The sequence below is a fragment of the Mustela lutreola genome, chromosome X, assembly GCF_030435805.1.
Source record: "Mustela lutreola isolate mMusLut2 chromosome X, mMusLut2.pri, whole genome shotgun sequence".
NCBI lineage: Eukaryota > Metazoa > Chordata > Mammalia > Carnivora > Mustelidae > Mustela > Mustela lutreola.
In genome coordinates, this window is record NC_081308.1 from 42870923 (window position 1) to 42888918 (window position 17996).

Here is a 17996-nt window from a genome sequence, read left to right on the forward strand (position 1 = left end):
CTGGCCCCTGAAGCACATGGACGTGACCCCAGAAGCCCACATTGGCTTGAGCGATGCACCAGCCTTTATTGTTGCAGTAACACTGATTATAGATGCCCCATTCCGGGTCTACCCCCACCCCTCCCCACCCTACCCCTTGGTCCTCATCACTGGAACTTTGGAGAAGGGGGCAGAACCCCTAAGCAGAGCTGGAAAGAGGCAAGTGGGACTGGTGAGTGTTTGGGTCACACGGAACCAAGGAACCAAGGGTTCAACAGCATCAGGATGCCTGAATTCTCTGTCCTGATGGGCGCTGGGAACACTGGGTCCCAGGTTCAAGATTTGGCAATGCCCTAACCTGGTTTCAAAGCCAGGATAGGGTCTGAAAAAGCCTAATATTAGTCCCGGGTTCAAGAGAATGCCTTGGTCCCAGATCCCAGCTTTGGGGCTGAGCATGGGAGATGGGTGGGTCCCAGATTGGGGGTGGGGGGGGGGAGTATCTCTGGGTCCAGAGTTTGAGGTTGGCCGCGGATGCTCTGGGCTCCACGCCCCAGGTTCAGGCCTGGGGAAGTGTGGTCCCCTAGGTAATAGGCGCTGGGTAGCAGGGATATCCCAATTTTGGACCTGGGGTGTGCAGGGTCGCTGATGTCCTCTGCTTTTTGAACTGGACGGGGCCCTCTATTTCAAGGGCTGGGAAAGGGCTTTGGGTCCCTCTACAGGGCCAGGGTGGGGGTGGCGTTCTCCAGGTCTTGGGTACAGATCCCAGACCCCTAGGATCCAGCCTCCTGCTCTTGTCCCAGCGCCTCCAGTAGCAGGCCCATGGGCGTCCGCTTGAGACCAATACTCTCAATCTTGTTCTCGATCTTGTTCTTGAGGTTTCGCAAGCGCAGCGAGGCGTGCACCAGAATCACTGTGGGCAGTGCCGAGAGGAGCAGGGTCAGTGGGATGAGACCTCAGCTTTTAGCCAATGGGGGCCCACAGAGGAGAACCGGAGCACGGGCAGGCCAATAAAGTGGTCAGCGGCCAGGATGCCTGCGATCTGAAAGCGTGGCCGAGTAACGAGCCTTGCAACAGGGGCGTGGCCAGGGAGGGCTCAGGGTAACCCGGACGTGGCCCGGGGAGGACGCTCAATACTCTGAGCGAGGCCCGAAAGAGCGGTAGTAAGAGGGGCGTTCCCAGAAGAGGGAAGGCAAAGCCCGGGAAGGCGCTTTGCGAAGGCGGTGTGGCCACGCCCGCCTGGGGTCCCCGCCCCCTCTTAGGGCGGGGCTGGCCTGGCACTGTGCGCAAGCGCCGGTCATTTATTGGCCTATCTACGGGTAGCGGATACTTACGAAGCACGGGCCCGGCGATGCTCAGCAGGAAGGTGCAAGCGCCGCCCACGGCCCAGAGAACAAGGAGGCCGAAGGCAAGCACTGCGGCCAGGCAGGCGGCGGGGTGGCTGCGGCGGCAGCGGCGCACGGCTGCTTGAGTCTCAGCCGCCCACACCAGCGCGCCAAGGGCCACCGTCACTACCAGCGCGCTTAGGAGGGTGTGCAGCGGGCGCACGTACCTGCGAGGACAATGGAACTGAGCTAGCCTGGGCGACGGCAAGAGGGCTGCACAACCTCCAAGCCTCCCCATCCACCCCGTCCCGTACCCCATGATCTTTGGTTCCCCCCTCTCAGGGACCTCCAGCCCGGCAGATAACTCCTGCCAGCCTGTCTCCCAAAGGTTCCACCCACCAGGGCTTCTGACTCCCAGGAGCCCTGGAGGTCCTAATTTCCTTTCCGTCAATCCTACAGTCCCATCTTCCTCAGCTCTCCCGTTTCAGGCCCTCTCAGTCCGCTAGGCCTTCAGGCTCTCAGACCTTACCAGCTCTTTTTCTTCCAGCCCTACCCCGGCAGGGCCCCTCTCCAACCCCTCAGACTCCACCCCAACCCGCCCCCAAATCCACCCTTTGGGCCCATCCCTGTAGATTCCTCTTTCAGGCCTTCTGTCTCCAGACATTTCCCTCTCCGCGGGCCCAGAGTCTTTACAGGACCCGTTCCAGACTTCTCCCCTTCAAATTCCCCATCCAGGTTCCCACTCCTTGTACATCTCTCCCCCCATCATTGCTAGCACCCCTTCCATGCTTTCAGTACCACTCTTAACATCCTACCCTGCCCAGGACCCTCCAGGTTCTTCATCCTTCTCTGGTCTCAAGCCTTCCACCACTGGGCCCTCCCTCTCCGTTCAATTTCCCCAAGAGGTACATGCTCCTGGAATGTTCCAGTCACAACCAGGCTCCCCTCCACGCCTAGTGCCTCCACAAGCCCACCCTCCCAACCCTGTCCCTGTCTCTGCCCGAAGTCCTCCAAGGCCGCTTTAATCTGGCCCCATCACTCACGTCCTCCCCCTCCACCCCCACTTTAACTTTCAGGCCCTCCTTATCTTCTGGTCCACCTCCTTACCCACTTTCCTCTCCAGTCCCACATTCTCCATCCTCCCGACCCGCTAGTATCCCACCCAAAGCACTCCTTATAACCACGTTCGACTTCCTTCAAGCATCCCCTCCCAGGCCCCGGAGATTTCCCATCTCTAATGAACTCGCCCTTTCCGCCTTCATCCCCCTCCCATTCCTCAAAACCCCACTGGTCCACCCTTCCAGCCCGCAGTAGTCCCTGGCCAACCGGACTCCCCCTCCCTCCCTCACCCAGCCAGAGCGAGACCGAAGACGAAGCACAGAAGGTAGTTGGTTTGGTAGTAGAGGAGGTTGTTGATGACGCGGTGGCACCATCGCTGCGGGTCGCACGGATCCGGAGCCGCTAGACGCGCGGACCCCAGAACGAAGTCGTCCAGGGCACGTAGCGGTGGCAGCCGCACCTCCGACATCCTGCCGGTCGATGTAGCTGGACCAGCCAGAAGAGAGGCCGGACTACAACCCCCGTTATACCCTGCGCCGCCGCGAGGGACACCGGGAAATGGAGTCTGGGTCCAGCAGTTGCTCTTTCAGCCACCTCGGCGGACTACGTAGCAGCAATGCACGTGACCAGAAATGCCAGCAACACGCCGGAAGTGTAAGGCAGCAGGGGCTGCCGGGAAATCAAGTCTTCGCCGCCGGGCGAGGCGCTCCCATCAACCCCCAGGTGGGGGCGCCCAAGGGGCGGTTCCTAGCCGTGCTGACAGCTCAAGAACACAGTAATCCCGACGTTCCAGGACATGCAGTAACACATTCTGGGACAAACAGATAGGGACTGTCAGACTTGGGCAGGATTGCAGGATCCCACTGTTAGAGTTCAAGAGGGCCACACCTACTTGGAACTCCCGCAGGTCTTTTTCAGCTGCATCTCCTCCGGCCCCACCCCTGCACCCCAGGTCCAGCCATAAATACTCTTGAGGGCCTTTTTAAAAATTCATATTCACCACATCAGAGATGTCTCTTTCTGGGAAGGTTTTTTAATCCCCACAGGTGAATTAGGGCACTCCCTCTAGGTTGCTAGCAGTCTTCAGGCTGGGAGTCCCAGGGGGGTCTCCTCCCTCCATGGGTCCCTGGCCTGGTCCTGCAGGCACACAGTCCCCAAGCTTTTTTGGGGGAGAGCTGTGTAGGCATTGCACTGCTGTTTGGAAGGTGGGCACCTGCCCCATTACTGCTTGCTGGCTGGCAGCTTCCACGGCACTCCTGATCCCTTGAAGGCTTTGCAATCTAGCACGGCAGGTCCCTCACACAACCCACAGTGTCCTCAAAAGTCATCGTCATCACAGATGTCAAGGTACACATCAAAAGCCTCTCTGTTGCAGTTTCCATCAGGAGTGAAGACATATTTGTGGAAGGTCCCATCTACACAGATGGCTGAAAGCGGGGAGGGTGGGGTGGGAGGGGGGGAGAACGGGTGAAAGGTTAAAGGCTGCCGAAGCCACCCACTCCAATTCTCGACGGTGTCCCATGGCCTACAGTCTACCTCCAAGCCTTTGTTCAGGCCATCCCTCTGGCGATGGAGTTGAGCTGCCCGCTCTAGCTCTCTCAGGCTTCCCATGCCCTGAAATTCCTGCAGGTCCAAACTGCAGGACTTTGCCCATGCAGCACCCCTGGTTGAGAGGCAAGAGCTATTCCCACTCACCAATGACAGAGTTGACGTTCTTGGAAGTATTGCGACCGAAGGCGCAGATGCAGGCTGACTCGGCAGGCACGGTGAAGCTCGCCAGGCTCCACTGAGAGTCCACGTACTGCCCAATCATAGGCCCCACCTTGCCCACGCGAGCCAGCCTGCAGGCAGCACTGGCTGAGCCCAGGTGTGGGACACAGGCAGGGGGATGGGGGACAGGGTAGGGCCGGGCAGGGAGTACTCACGCGGAGCGGCGGTTGAGGCGGGTGTCCTTTAGAGCAAAGATATGGACTGTGCCCTTATCACTGGAAGCGCAGAGGAACGAGGAGTCATGGCTGAAGTTGATACTAGAAGACACATTGGCAGTGATGCACACGGGTCAGGTGGCAGAGGGTCACAGGGTCACGCAGCCCGCCGCACATACCCTGTGCTCACCAGTAAAGGGTGGCAGGGTCAGTGCCTCGGCGCAGTTCTACCAGTTTCTCCTTGGACTGTGTGTCAAAAAGGCGAATCAGGGTGCCCTTCTGGGAGGCAGAGGCCACTACCGTGCCTGGCTGGTTCAGGGACACGCAGGCCACATCGCTCTGATGGGCGTTGATGGTGAAGGGAGCAGAGGAAGTGCCAGGCTTTGTGCTCGCCAGGTCCTGTGGGAGGAGGAGCAGTCTGGGCTTGGGGTAGTATGGAAGGCGGAGGCCAAGCGTCCACGGAATGGGCCAGCCCAGCCGCCCACACACCTACACTTGCCCCCTGGATGGCTCACCACAAGTTGCAGGCTCCCACACTTGTGTCCAGGGAACACCAGCAGCTGCTTCTCCAGGCTGGGGCAGAGGTCACAAAGCCCTAGGGTGTGAGGACAAAGTGTTGGGGGAGGGGGTAGGCTGGTAAAGGGGAGGCAGGGCCCGGCAGGGTCTCGGAATAGAGAGAAGCTGCGTAAGGCCCAGACTTTGATCTTCCGTGATATATGGCCCCCAAAGAACTCTCAGGGGGGCCTGCCATCTGCCTGGCTTGCCACCAGTGAGGGCCCAAGGATCCCTGGCACAGCCACGCAATGTCCTTACTGGGTGCTCCTTCCCTGCTCTCTGGGGCCCCCAGGCGTGGGAAGACAGAACTGCCTAATGGATGGAAAGACAGACAGACTGGGAATATGAGCCTCTCTGCACAGGGACTCTCGCCCTGCCCCTTTCCTAGCTTCTCTGGGCGCCCCTGGCATTCTCTCACTTCCACCCTGTCCACTGCCTCCTGCCCTCACACCTGCACATCCGGGTCCTCTCACCCTTGGGGTTGTCTCGAGTGTCAAACTCGAACAGCTTTCGGGGATTGTCGGGGAAGGAGTACACATAGATGCGGTTCCTCAGCACGATCACAATTCTGTGGGGATCACACAGTAGAGGAGGTCCATGAGGGGAGGGCAGGATGCCCATGGAGGACTAGCCCTCTTGCTGCTGTGGGGACCTCCTACCTCCCCCAGCCCAGTCCCCCCCAGGCTCACTTGTCATGGCGCATGCGCACAGCCAGCACTGGCTTGGTGAAGGTGAACTCCAGCACCAGCTTGTCCTTGGAGTCCTTGCCCTCCCGGGCATCGTCCCAGATCAGCACTGCTGGGCAGGTGGGTACGTTGTCGGGGCCAAGGTTTAGGGTGCGGGGCAGCCCTGGTGACACAAGACCCACCCCTACTCCCCATGGGACCTCAGCCCACTTGCTTAACCTTCTGCTGACACCAGTGTGAGCCTCATGCAGCATGAGCACCTGTGGGTGTGATTCCTGAGGGCGCAGGTTTCTCAGACTGTTATACTCATTTACAGATGAAGAAACCGATGCTCGAGGGGGCTGAGTTATTGGGCCAAGGACCTCACTGCCCGTTAGCAACCAAGCAGGGATTCACACCCAGGCCTGGAACTTCCCATCAGTAACTAGCTCTGCCGCCGGGCTCCCAGTCCATACCCCTAAGAGACTTCCGTGATGAATCCTAGGGCTCTGTGACTCGCCTAGGGCCTCTCCTGCCATGTCCCAAGGGGATTAGCAAAAAGCCTTAAAGCAAGATGGCTCCTGAGGCCCAAAGCAAGAGGGCACAGCTGAGATGTCTCCAAGATTTTAAGACCTATTGGTTGTGTGACTTTGGAAAAGTCCCTTGACCTCTCTGGACGTCGGTTTCTTCATTGTAAAAATGGGGATAACAATACTTCCTGCTCCATAGAGGTACCGTGAGGATTAAATGAGTTAGTATCTGTAAAGTGCTTAGAACAGTACCAGGCTCACAGCAAGTGCTCTGGAGGGAAGGACAAGGCATACATGAGGCATTCAGTTAGTGTTAAGCAAAAGCAAAACACCAAGCTTCTCAAGCAATGAGCTCCGTGACTTCCAAGCTGTAGGCCTCACTGTGTGACTCTGAGGTGCTCTAACATCTTCATCTGCCCACGCCTTGGGGGTGCCTGGAGGAAGCCAGGATTCCAGGGAGTCGGGGCCAAGGGCAGGAGGGGATGAAGGCACTTACCTGAGATCTCCGAGAACTTGGGGCTGCTACCACCACCCACTAGGGCCAGCAGGTTGGAGCGGTGCAGCATTTCCACCAGGCCCATGCTGCCCACCTGCTCGTGGTCTGGACAAGGACCAGGGTGTCAGTAGGGGTGGGAGCCAATGCCCGACCCACCCCTTCTGCCCACTGCCCCTCCCCCACCAACAGCTCACCCAGATGCCCCTTCTCCATCAATGGCTCCACGTTGTAGATGCGCACACCGGTCTCCATAGCACAGCAAAAGCAGCCTGGTGGAAGGGGGAAATTCTGGCTGCCTCGGCTGATGCCCAGGTGGAAGCTAGGGGCTTAATACCCACCTCTGACCATTCTTTCCCTTCCTCCCTCCCAACTACAAGGGTGAAAGCACGAGCCTCTCTCACTTTGGTCTTGGTTGAAACGTAGACTGGTCACTCCTCGAAGCGGCTGCTGAGTCATGGTCCAGGATTGCTTCCCTGAACACAAATGGGGATAGAGTTGGGAAGAGTCTGGTGTTTGCCCTCCAAGTCCTAGAACTCCTTTCCCCAAATGATTTCTTCTTCTTCCTCCTCTGCTACTTACTGCCTCCAGTGCAACTACAAAGACAACAAAACTGGGGGATAGTTCTGGGGTCTCCACTCTATGCTCCCGAGACCCCAAAGGGCATGGAGGAACTCCTCCATCTTCTCACACTTGGTTGACCCCAGCTCCAGGTCCACCTTGACTTTGCTGGACTCCCCACCTCCCTCTTACTCCATGGCCCTCACTGAGTGCCAGGAAGTAATGGGGTAGAGGGTGCCCTAGTGATATCTTCTCCCCACCGCCAGTCAACCCTGGCCCTAATGGCCTGCAACCACCCCCCATTCGTTTCTCATCTTCACACCTGGACCTACCATCCAACTCCACCTGTCAATAAACAGAGAAAGGGGCTAGGACCCCGAACCTCCCTGACCTGGCCCTGAGACTTGCCATGTTTGGTCTACCACCCACAGGCCTTCCCCTTCTTATGCCCGGCTGAAGCTCCCAACCTATTCCACCATCTCAGAGTCCTCTCACACCTTACTCCTCCCAGGCTTCTCCAAACCTCTTGGGGACCCCTTGCCTCTCTCCAGATGACCCCTTCTCGTGCCATGCTAATTTCTGCCTAACCAGGGCCAGCCTGGATTTCCTCCCAGACCTCCTTATGCCCTAATGACCCTACATCAGATTCCCCTATCACTCCAAATCACACACCCCGGGACATCCCCTCCTGTGTGCTTTTCTGTCCCTGACTCCAACATCGACTGGCTTGAACTTACTCCCAGGAATCCCATTCCCCTTACATTCCTCCTACAGATTCTCGACCCTCTTCCCCAAACACCCTGCCCCAGGGCAACCCCTCCCCATCAAGACTTGCCCAGGACACACCTCCCCAAACCCATACCTGGCACAGCTCAACCCCACCAAGACACCTGCCCCAGACCCCTCTAAGATTCCTGTCCTAGAGCACCCATACAGCCTTCAAACTCCCATCTCCCCAAGATCTTTGCCTAAGCACACCCCCTCCCCATCCTCCAAGAGCGCAAACCTACCTTCCCCCACTTTGTACCACCTCCACTGGACTGCCTCTGTCCCCAGAGACTCATTCTTTGGAGAGCCCCACCTTCCAAGACCCTTTTTTGGACGCCCATTCCAAAGATCTTTAACACTTAAGAACCCTGCCCCGGGATGCCTCACTTCCCTCCACTTCCTCAAGTCCAAGACCGCCCTCATACTACTTCCAACCCAGGCACCCACTTAAGCTTCCTGTCTGAGCCGCGCCCCCATCTACCAAGATCTCTGTTCAAGGGCCCCTCCCGCCCCAACCCTCCCCCAGACTCCAACCAAATCTGGGATCATGCCCCAGTTCCCCACTGCCTGCACTGACCTGACCTCCGTGCGTTCCCGATCCCAACCCCTGCTGTCGGTGCCGCCCGCGGCCCGGTTTTCTGACCTCCCGGGCCCTGACGCCCGGCTCCGGTGTTTACATCAGGTCTCACTTCCGGGGGGAGGGAGTCTGTAACCGGAAGTGACTCATCCCGGCCGGAAAACGCGGCCACAACCTTGCTCACCCGGTTTCCAGGCCTTTGGAGCAACGCGAGCCATAGCTGCATCCCCTGGCGAGGCTCTGCGAGGGCCTGGCTGTCTGAGGGAGCCGAGGCGGGTGGGCGACAGAGACTTGGCGTCGCTGAGCGGAGTAGGGCCGACCATTCCCCAGCTCGCTCCTGCTCTGAGAGCGAGAGGCGTTAACTTTCTGGGCTAACAAGACTTGGGCCTCCGAGGTGGGCTAGAGTGGCCTTTCTTGTTGGAAATACTAGTCCTCCCGGATTTCTAGAGAGGCGAGTGGGGGAGGCCGGAGGCGGGCGCGGACCTGGAGACCTTGAAAGCTGAAACTCCTTTTGCCCAAGGGAAGACAGCCCCTCCCCTCGCTTGATTTTGTTTACAGAATGAAAAATGAGGTTTTAATGGGGAGAGGTACACGTGCTTACTGCGGAAAAAAAGCCCAATGGTGTGCATACTGGAAATACTTTTTAATTCAGCTTTTAACTTTGGAGGTAACTGGATTCACACGTAGTTTTGAGAAATAATACAGAGAATTCAGATGTACTTTTAAGGGTTTCCCGCATTACATTACGTTTCCCGCATTTACATTAACATGCAAATGATGGTAAAACGTTACAATGAGGTTGTTGACATTGATACCGTCTACCCATGCTTTACTTTCTCTCAAGTATTGCTTTGATGCTTTTTAAAGTTTCTATTAATATATAATGGATATCTGTTTCAATTCCAACCTTTTTTTTTTTTTTTTAGAGATTTATTTATTCATTTGTCAGAGAGAGAGAGAGCACAAACAGGCAGGGCGGTAGGCAAGGCAGAGAGAGAAACAGGCTCCCCGCTGCGCAAGGAGCCCAATGCGGGACTCGATTCCAGGATTCTGGTTTCATAACCTGAGCCAAAGGCAGCAGATCCCCAAGATCTTTGCCTAACCAACTGAGACACCCAGGCATCCCATCTTTCTAACTGATTCATGGCATTCCATGGAATAAATGTAGCATGGTTCAACTCTTCTCGTACTGATGGCCATCTAGGCCGTTTCAAGTATGATGTCAACATACTGTGAATTTGGGCTCCATATCCTGTCCTAGGTGTGACTCCACTACTATGATCCTTGGCAAAGCCAATTTTCTGGCTTTCTTCAGTCTCTACTTCCTCGTGTCCCAGATCATATTTAACTTAATTCAGTTTGGGTCCTGCCACTCTCATGTCTCTGAGATTGCTCTTAACCAGATCACCCGTGAATAATAATCCTGTTAAACCAGCAGTCACCTCCCTAACGGCAGGCACCCTCTCCTGTGACTGGTGCATTCCAGTTTCTTACTCTCACTCTCTTGGTTTTTCTCCTACATTTCTTTTGTTGTTATTATTATTATGAATGTACGATCTATTATTTGTTTCAGGGGTACAGGTCTGTGAATTGTTAGGCTTACACAATTCACAGCACTCACCATAGCACATACCCTTTCCAATGTCCATCACTCTTCTATATTTCTTGCTACTCTTATACCTTTATCCGATTCCCAAATATTAGAGTATCCCTGGTTATGACTCTAGCCCTCTTGCTTTTTTAGGCAATATTCCTTCCCTAGGTGACTTCATTTTGTCTCATAGCCTTAATTATTGGGAGATCCACTAATTTAGGCCTCTAGCCTAGACCTTTTTGCTGAATGCCAGACTTACATGTGTTGTGGCCTGTTTGACATATTCCTGTGGATGTCTCATAAAGTATGTCAGACTTAACACATCCCAACAGATCTCTCTGAGTGCCTGGGTGGCTCAGTTAGTTAAGCATCTGCCTTAGGTCAGGTCTTGATTGCAGGGTCCTGGGGTGGAGCCCCATGTTGGGCTCCCTTCTCACAACAGGGAGTCTGCCTCTCCTTCTGCCCCAACCTGCTCCCTGCTTATGTTCTCTTTATCTCAGATAAATAAGTGAAATATTTAAAAGAAATACAGGCCCTAAAAAAGTAAAATTTATGATGTCTGTTTTCCAAACAGACATGACCAGGCATAAAAGGAAGCAGGAGGTAAATATCGCAACATGAAAAAACCTTGAAAATAGTTTGCTAAGTGAAAGAAGTCAGTCAGCAAAGAACCTCATACTGTGTGATTCCATTTATGAAATGTCCCAAACAAGTAAGTCCATAGAGACTGAAAATAGATTAGTGGTTGCCTAGGACCTATGGAAGCAGCGAAGGGGGCATGGGGGCAGGGGTGGGGCATTGATTGGGATGAAAAGGGCACTGATTGCTAAGGGGTATGGGGTTTCTTTTGTGGGGGATGAAAATGTTCTAAAACTGATTTTGGTAGTGGTTGCACAACAGTATACTAAGAGAATTGTACACTTTAAATGAATTATGTGGTATGTGAATTACAGAAAAATACACTGAATAGGATTAATGACTAGACATAACAGAAGGAAAACATGGGTGACTTGAAGTCATAACAATAGAAACTAACAAAATGGAACAGGAAAATAAAGAATCTAGGGGCACCTGGATGGCTCAGTTGGTTACATGTCTGCCTTTGGCTCAGGTCATGATCCTGGGGTCCTGGGATCAAGCCCCACATTGGGCTCCCTGCTCAGCAGGGAGCCTGCTTCTCCCTCTCCCTCTGCCTGCCGCTTCTCTTGCTTGTGTTCTCTCTTTCTCTCTCTCAAATAAATAAATAAAGTTAAAAAAAATAAAAATAAAGAATTCTAAATAAATAAATAAAGAGGGCATAAATAAGCTATGGGACAATTTCAAATGGCCTTATATGCAGGGAAATAGAATCCCCAAAGGAGAGGAAGGGGGACAGAAAAAATATGTGAAGAAGTAATTTCCGAAGGGTGTGGTACATAAACAATGAATGTTGGAACACTGGAAAAAAACCTTCCCAAAAATAGTGAAAAATATAAACCTGAAGATCCAAGAAGTTCAAAGAACTCCACTGTAAGAAACATGGAAAATATTACACAAAGGCACATTGTGATGAAATTACTCCAAACCAATAATAACAGAGAAAATCCTAAAAGCAGCCAGAGAAATAAGATGTATTACATAAGGGAGAAAAAAGAGAAGAATGACATCAGATTTCTTATTAGCAATAATGAAAACAAGAAGACAGTAGGGCAATATGTTTAAAAGAGAATAGCACAGGGTACGTGGGTGGTTCAGTCGGGTAAGCGGCTGCCTTTGGATCAGGTCATGATCCTGGAGTCCCAGGATCAAGTCCCACATCTGTCTCCCAGCTCCACAGGGGTCTGCTTCTCCCTCTGACCTTCTCCCCTCTCATGCTCTCTCTCTCTCAAAATAAATAAATAAAATCTTTAAAAAAAAATAAAAGAGGATAGCACTTTCTGAATGGTAGAGTAAGGAACCCCCAAATCCATTCCTCCTTACAAGTAGTGAAAACACTGGCCAACAACAATAGCAAAAGAAAATCCAAATTAACTTTCTGGGAGTTGTAGGCAGTTAGCCAATATAGGCATCAGCTTGAAACAATCTGAGGAGCATTTATTCAAGAAAAGTGTCTGAATCTTGGTAAGAATGAGCTTTGTGACATTTTAATGGCTTTATTCCTGTCCTCCTCACCCCACTCCATCATACCAACGAAAACCAGCAGCCTAACAGGATGAAGGGAGGAAAATGGGCTCGGAGCTCCCCTAAAAGCTACATTCTTAAAGAATTGCCATCCTTTTTAGTTTTTGGTTTTTGTTTCTTTTTTAAAGATTTTATTTATTTGACAGAGAGAGAGAGAGGAAGCCCAGGGAGCAGGTGGAGCGACAGGCAGAGGAAGAAGCAGGCTCCCCACTGAGCAGGGAGCCTCATGATGCTGGGCTCCATCTCAGGATCCCAGAATCACGACCTGAGCCAAAGGCAGAATCTTAACTGAATGAGCCACCCAGGTGCCCTGAACTGTCATCCTTTTTTAAAATCACATGTTGGGGTACCTGGATGGCTCAGTCGTTAAGCGTCTGCCTTTGGCTTGGGTCATGATCCTGGGGTCCTGGCATTGAGCCCTGCATTGGGCTCCCTGCTCGGGGGAAGCCTGCTTTCTCCCTCTCCCACTCCCCCTGCATGTGTTCCCTCTCTTGCTATGTGTCTCTTTGTCAAATAAATAAATAAAATCTTTATAAAAATCAAAATCAAAATCACGTGTTAACATAAACAGCATTTTCCAAAACAGAACAAAAAATATTTAGTTAGAAGAATGGCATCATTTTACATGTCTGCAAATTTCTTTAATGTCTGGTTTAATAGAAAAAAGCTAGATTCTCATATATGTTCCTGAGTTCAATCTCTTGTGGTATCACATATTTGATGTCCTCCCAAAAACTCTACTATGCATTTGTGAGAGAATGAGTGTGAAAAAGGCAAATAATGTCTTAGTATCGTGAAAACACTGCTGACCTCCAGACCCCTTGAAAGATTCTCAAGGACCTCCATAAGAGATCCCAGACCACACTTAGAACAGTTAATCAAAGCTGTTAAACTTTCTGGTTATAAAGGTATCAACCCATCCTCGCCTCCACAATGAATGTTTAATCTCACCTTTACACTGAAACAAATAGGGCTTTACATCTTATTTGAATGAAGATGGGTTCCTAAGTGTTTAAATCCTCTTCAGTTTGCTTCTCAAACCAGTGGTCTGTTTATTTACTTAATGCTGTGTTTTAATCAGACAGTCACCAGAGAGTGAAGAATGATGCACATTCCTGTCATACAAAGTTGTTATGAGGAAGGGTTTCAGGATCAAAAGGACCAAGTTTCAATGACCAAGTAACCTGATGAAGAAATCCAAACTTGGATGAATGTTTAGGCATTCCAGATTTGTGGGACCAAGTTTTAAGTACTTACATCTCTGTCAACATCTTGTTCAAAGTGTGGATCTTGAAGCTAACATGACTGCTCGGGTCCATTTGGGCCAACTTCAATATTAAGAGTCTCTCCTCAAACATTTCATCTTCTTTTGTGAGTGTGGCTCACTGAATTCATCTTTCTCTTTAATGCATCCTGGAAAATGGATTATTTGTGGCTTGAAGAATTGTTTAAGTTTTACTCTGGTGTTTTGAAAAGTAGCATCTTGATTTCCACAGGCCTCCATTTCACAACAAATCGTTGAACATTCAGTCATTCATTTATTAAATCCCTACAACACATCGGGCACACTGTATGAAATGCTGGGAATAGAACTAGAAGCAGAACAATATCCTTGTCCTCTAGGGAGTAAGCTGATGAACATATACTTAACTGCTAATGGAGGGGGAAAGGATTAGGAGATAGGAAGAGCTGGGGTAGAGGTAGGGGTTGCTACTTTATTTGGGGTGTCAGAGAAGCTTTTGTGATAGGGTGACATTTGAGCAGAGACCTGAAGAGAGGGAATGAGTCATATGGAAATTTGGGGGAAGAGCAGTGTGGGCAAAAGGAACAGCAAGGGTACAGCTTGAGAGAGGAGGTCACAGAGTTATGGGGTCAGGAGCAGATCATGCTAGGCTTCATAGGTCAAAATTAAAAAAAAAAAGTGAAGGCTTTGGCTCCTGTTCTGAGTGAGATTGGGAGCCACTGGAGAGTCTGGAGGTGAGGACAGAGACATGAGCAGGCTTGCCTTTTCAAAGAGCGTTGCCTGCTTTGTGAAGACCAAAGGAGAGCAGGGAAAAGGTAAGCAAGGAGGGCAGTTAGGAGGCTGTTACAGTAAATCAGACAATGGTTTCTGGTGGCTTGGATACTGGGCAGTGGAAGTGATAAGATGCATTCTGGAATTATTTTGAAGGTAGAGTTGAAAGGACATGTTGGACTGGAGATAGGGTGTGAGAAAGATAGGAGTCAAAAATGATTCAAAAGGCTTTAATTCACCTAGGAATCAGCTGGAGAAGCAGATTTGAGAAGGGAAATTGGGAGTTTGGTTTTGTTTTTCCAGAGTCTGAAATATTTATGAGATAATCATGCAGAGATGTTGTGTAGGTGGTTGGAGAGGACAGAAGATCAGGAAGAGAGCTACAGGCTGGAGGGAGATACACATGTAGGAGCGGCCAGAATATCAATGTTATTTAAAGCATGAAACTAGAGAAGATACTCTAGGGAGTGAGTGCAGATGAGGTCCTCAGGCATTCCCAAGGTACAGGAGTCAGGGCAATGAGCAGGAGTCTGCAAAAGACCCAGTAGGAACAGTCAGTGAGGCAGGAACAGAACCCAGAAGGGATTCCTGGAAGTCAAGTGAAAACGCACTTCAAGAAGGTGATGACGTGTCAGCTGCCAAGTGTGCCTGAGAGGGAAAGACCAGGGGTACCCACTATATGCAGACACTGGGTATCCAAACAATGCCAGACACATGGGGCGCCTGGGTGGCCCAGACGTTAAGCTTCTGCCTCGGGATCAGGTCATGATCCCAGAGTCCTGGATAACCTCGCATTAGGCTCCCTGCTTAGTGGGAAGCATGCTTCTCCCTCTCCCACTCCCCCTACTTGTGTTCTCTCTCTTGCTGTCTCTGTCTTTGTCAAATAAATAAATAAAATCTTAAAAAAGAGAATGCCAGGCACAGAGTAAATGTTCATGTACTTTTAATTGTAAAATACACACAATGTAAATTTACCATCTTAAGCATTTTTAAGTGTACCGTTCAGTGGTGTTTAGTATTTTCTCAATGTTAGGAAACAGTTCTCCAAAATAACAAGTCCCCATCCTCTCCCTCCTCCCCACGGACCCTGGAAACCACCATTTGACTTTGTGTTTCTATGAATTTGACTACTCTCATAAGAGTGGGAACATACAATATTTGTCTTTTCATGATTGACTTCTTTCACTCAGCATCATGTCTTCAAGGTTCATCCATGCTGTAGCATATGCCAGTACTTCCCTTTTTTAAGGCTAAATAGTATTCCATTGTGTTTGTATATATCTATATGAACACACATATAGATATGTACCATGGGGAGTCTGCATCTCCTCCTAACCCTCCCCCACCTTGTGCTCTCTCTCTCTCAATCTCTCAAATATATACATAAAATCTTTTTAAAAAACACATTACTTATTTATTTGACAGAGAGGGAACACAAGCAGGGGGTGAGGGAGAGGGAGAGGGAGAACAGGCTTCCTATGGAGCAGGGACCCCAGTGTGGGGCTTGATCCTAGGACTCTGGGGTCATGACCTGAGCTGAAGGCAGACCCTTAATGACTAAGCCACCCAGGCACCCCTAAATAAATAAAATCTTTAAAAAAAAAAAAGAATACAGACTTCACAGAATTGCTTCATAAAAGTCACTAAACGAACAGCAGAAACAAAACCAACAAATAGCAGCCAAAACAAAGCCCAGGGAGGAAATAATCTGAATTTCACATTTTAAAAATTTCAAAGAAACTAGAAAGTATGGATCATACATAGGCAAAAAATAAGCAACAAATAGAACGTGTCCCTGAGGAAGCCCAGATATTAGGCTGCACTAGACAAAGATTTTTTTTTAAAGATTTTATTTATTTGATGGACAGAGATCACAAGTAGGTAGAGAGGCAGGCAGAGAGAGTGGGGGAAACAGGCTCCCCGCTGAGCAGAGACCCCCGATGTTGGGCTCGATCCCAGGACCCTGGGATCTTGACTTGAGCAGAAGGCAGAGGCTTTAACCCACTGAGCCACTCAGGCACCCCTAGACAAAGATTTTTAATCACTAGTATAAATATGCTCAAGGAACTAAAGGAAACCAAGTATAAAGAACTAAAGGGAAGTTTAATAACAGTGTCTTACCAAATAGAGAATATTTAAAAGGAATGAGGGGCAGCTTGGTGGCTCAGTCAGTTAAGTGTCTGCCTTTGGCTCAGGTCAGGATCCCAGGCTCCTGGGATTGAGTCCCACATCAGGCTACCTGCTCACTGGGGAGTCTATTTCTCCCTCTCCCTCTGTTGTTCTCTCTCTGTGTCAAATAAAGAAAATATAGGGGCGATTATTACCTGGGGAGACAAGATGGCAGAGAAGAAAGAGGCGCTGTTTCACCCAGTCCCCTAATGTGAGCTGATTTCCTACCAAAGAACTCTGATCACCCATGAAATCAGCCTGAGATTAGAATTATATACTTCTGGATCTCTATGGGGGAAGAAGACACAAGTGGGCAGGTAAAGCAGAGTGGAAACATCAGACTGATGATGGAAGATAAACAAAAGGGGGAGGGTGCCACCAGAAGCGACCCATTGGAAAGTAATACCCCAATACAAGAGTGCCCTGTGATTGGGGATTGTTGAGGCCGAAAAAAACAAGGCTGTACCCACCCCAAGCCTTGACATAAGTACAGCCATCTTGGCCCCAGCAGCCATCTTAGGTCTCTGGGACCGGTAAATGCCCCCTGGCTCTGGGAAGACTGACCAGAGCAATTACAATGAATAGGACAGCTCCAGGAAGACTGACTGGAGCAAACACAAAGATCAATCAGAAATAGGATGGCTTATCATTGTAATAGCTCATGTCAGGAATAATATGGCTTGATGTTATAATAGATCATGTCAGAAAGAAAAAGGAAAAAACAGGAACAACATGGTTTGACGTTGTAATAGATCATGTCAGAAAGAAAAAGGAAAAAAACAGGAACATAGGGCTAGTAGTCGTGGCTGAATCACCTACTGACACCCCTGCTCTGCCTTTAAAAACTCTGACTGTAATCTGGTTCGGGGTCCAAGTCCCTACTCCACGTCATCGGGTATACTTGGGCCCAAGCTTAAGCTTGTCAAATAAGCCCTTGTGTGATTGCATCGGTGCTTGGCTCCTTGGCGGTCTCTCAGACACAAAAACTCGGGCATAATAGGGACCAGCATTAACTTGGAGTCTGGTTGAAAGCACTCAAAAAGAGCAAAAGATCTTAAGGGGAAATTGGTGGAATTGGGTGGTTAGGGACAGGGACTTAAGCCCATGGACCCAGGATGGCCCCTAAGCCACAGGCACGCCTGAGAATGTCTGGGTGGTGGCGCCCATGAGGGAGTGGACACCAGCCAGCAGAACCACAGCCTTTTGCAGTCTGCACGCACGCTGCACGACCAGAGTCTGAGTCACGCCCCACACCGTCCCCTGAGAGAGGTGCGTGCAGGTGCCAGCCCACGCTCTCTCAGACCCGGAAAGTCTGAGCACTCCCAGCCAGGGGCCAGCTGGAGGGAAAGTCTCAGTGCGCTACATGGCTGCTTGGGACCTCTCTGGCGGTCTGGACCTGCCCAGACAGCCGTGGCTAGGATTTCTCATGGTTTGGGGTACAAGCGGGAGTTCCTGTGACCCCAGAGACCGTGACTGGGGACATGCTCTGCCAGCGGCGGAGGGGGGAGTTTATGTGCTCCGGTGCACCCAGAGGCGAACAGACTAAGGCTTCTCTGAGAGGGAGCTCTGGGTGCAGTTTGCTTTCCTCTGAATCTCCAAAGAACCACCAAAAGCCACCAAGTGGG

The 17996-nt window shown here is 50.9% G+C and overlaps 2 protein-coding genes across 4 annotated transcripts; both read right to left on the minus strand.

Moving 5' to 3' along the window:
• Window positions 1–104: 104 nt before the first annotated feature.
• Window positions 105–3226, minus strand: PRAF2 (PRA1 domain family member 2). Its single transcript, XM_059156935.1, has 3 exons — window positions 2651–3226; window positions 1311–1528; window positions 105–889 (listed from the first exon to the last, which is right to left on the minus strand). Exons 1-3 carry the CDS (start codon window positions 2827–2829, stop codon window positions 750–752), a joined length of 537 nt encoding a protein of 178 aa, XP_059012918.1. The 5' UTR covers window positions 2830–3226; the 3' UTR covers window positions 105–749.
• Window positions 3227–3373: 147 nt separating this feature from the next.
• On the minus strand, window positions 3374–8783 carry WDR45 (WD repeat domain 45). Of its 3 annotated transcripts, none has more exons than XM_059156932.1 (11): window positions 8619–8783; window positions 6933–7004; window positions 6726–6800; window positions 6532–6636; window positions 5530–5638; window positions 5314–5408; window positions 4801–4880; window positions 4476–4684; window positions 4286–4387; window positions 4056–4201; window positions 3374–3787 (listed from the first exon to the last, which is right to left on the minus strand). In XM_059156932.1, exons 1-11 carry the CDS (start codon window positions 8755–8757, stop codon window positions 3678–3680), a joined length of 1242 nt encoding a protein of 413 aa, XP_059012915.1. In that variant the 5' UTR covers window positions 8758–8783; the 3' UTR covers window positions 3374–3677. The 3 variants fall into 3 exon arrangements, with proteins under 3 accessions (XP_059012915.1, XP_059012916.1, XP_059012917.1); XM_059156933.1 differs by having other exon boundaries at window positions 5530–5635; window positions 8619–8779; XM_059156934.1 differs by lacking the exon at window positions 8619–8783 and adding an exon at window positions 8435–8574.
• Between the last annotated feature and the right edge of the window lie 9213 nt (window positions 8784–17996).

Bases quoted from the DNA above. Each gene is read 5' to 3' on its own strand.
- PRAF2 (XM_059156935.1), bottom strand. From the start codon at position 2,829: ATGTCGGAGGTGCGGCTGCCACCGCTACGTGCCCTGGACGACTTCGTT. The intron at 1,529-2,650 runs GTGAGGGAGGGA...TTGTCCTCGCAG, and splicing joins TTCGGTCTCGCTCTGGCTGG to GTACGTGCGCCCGCTGCACA. The intron at 890-1,310 runs GTAAGTATCCGC...CACTGCCCACAG, and splicing joins CATCGCCGGGCCCGTGCTTC to TGATTCTGGTGCACGCCTCG.
- WDR45 (XM_059156932.1), bottom strand. From the start codon at position 8,757: ATGGTCGGCCCTACTCCGCTCAGCGACGCCAAGTCTCTGTCGCCCACC. The intron at 6,801-6,932 runs GTGAGAGAGGCT...CCCTTCCACCAG, and splicing joins ACGTTTCAACCAAGACCAAA to GCTGCTTTTGCTGTGCTATG. The intron at 3,788-4,055 runs GTGAGTGGGAAT...CCCCGCTTTCAG, and splicing joins GAACGTCAACTCTGTCATTG to CCATCTGTGTAGATGGGACC.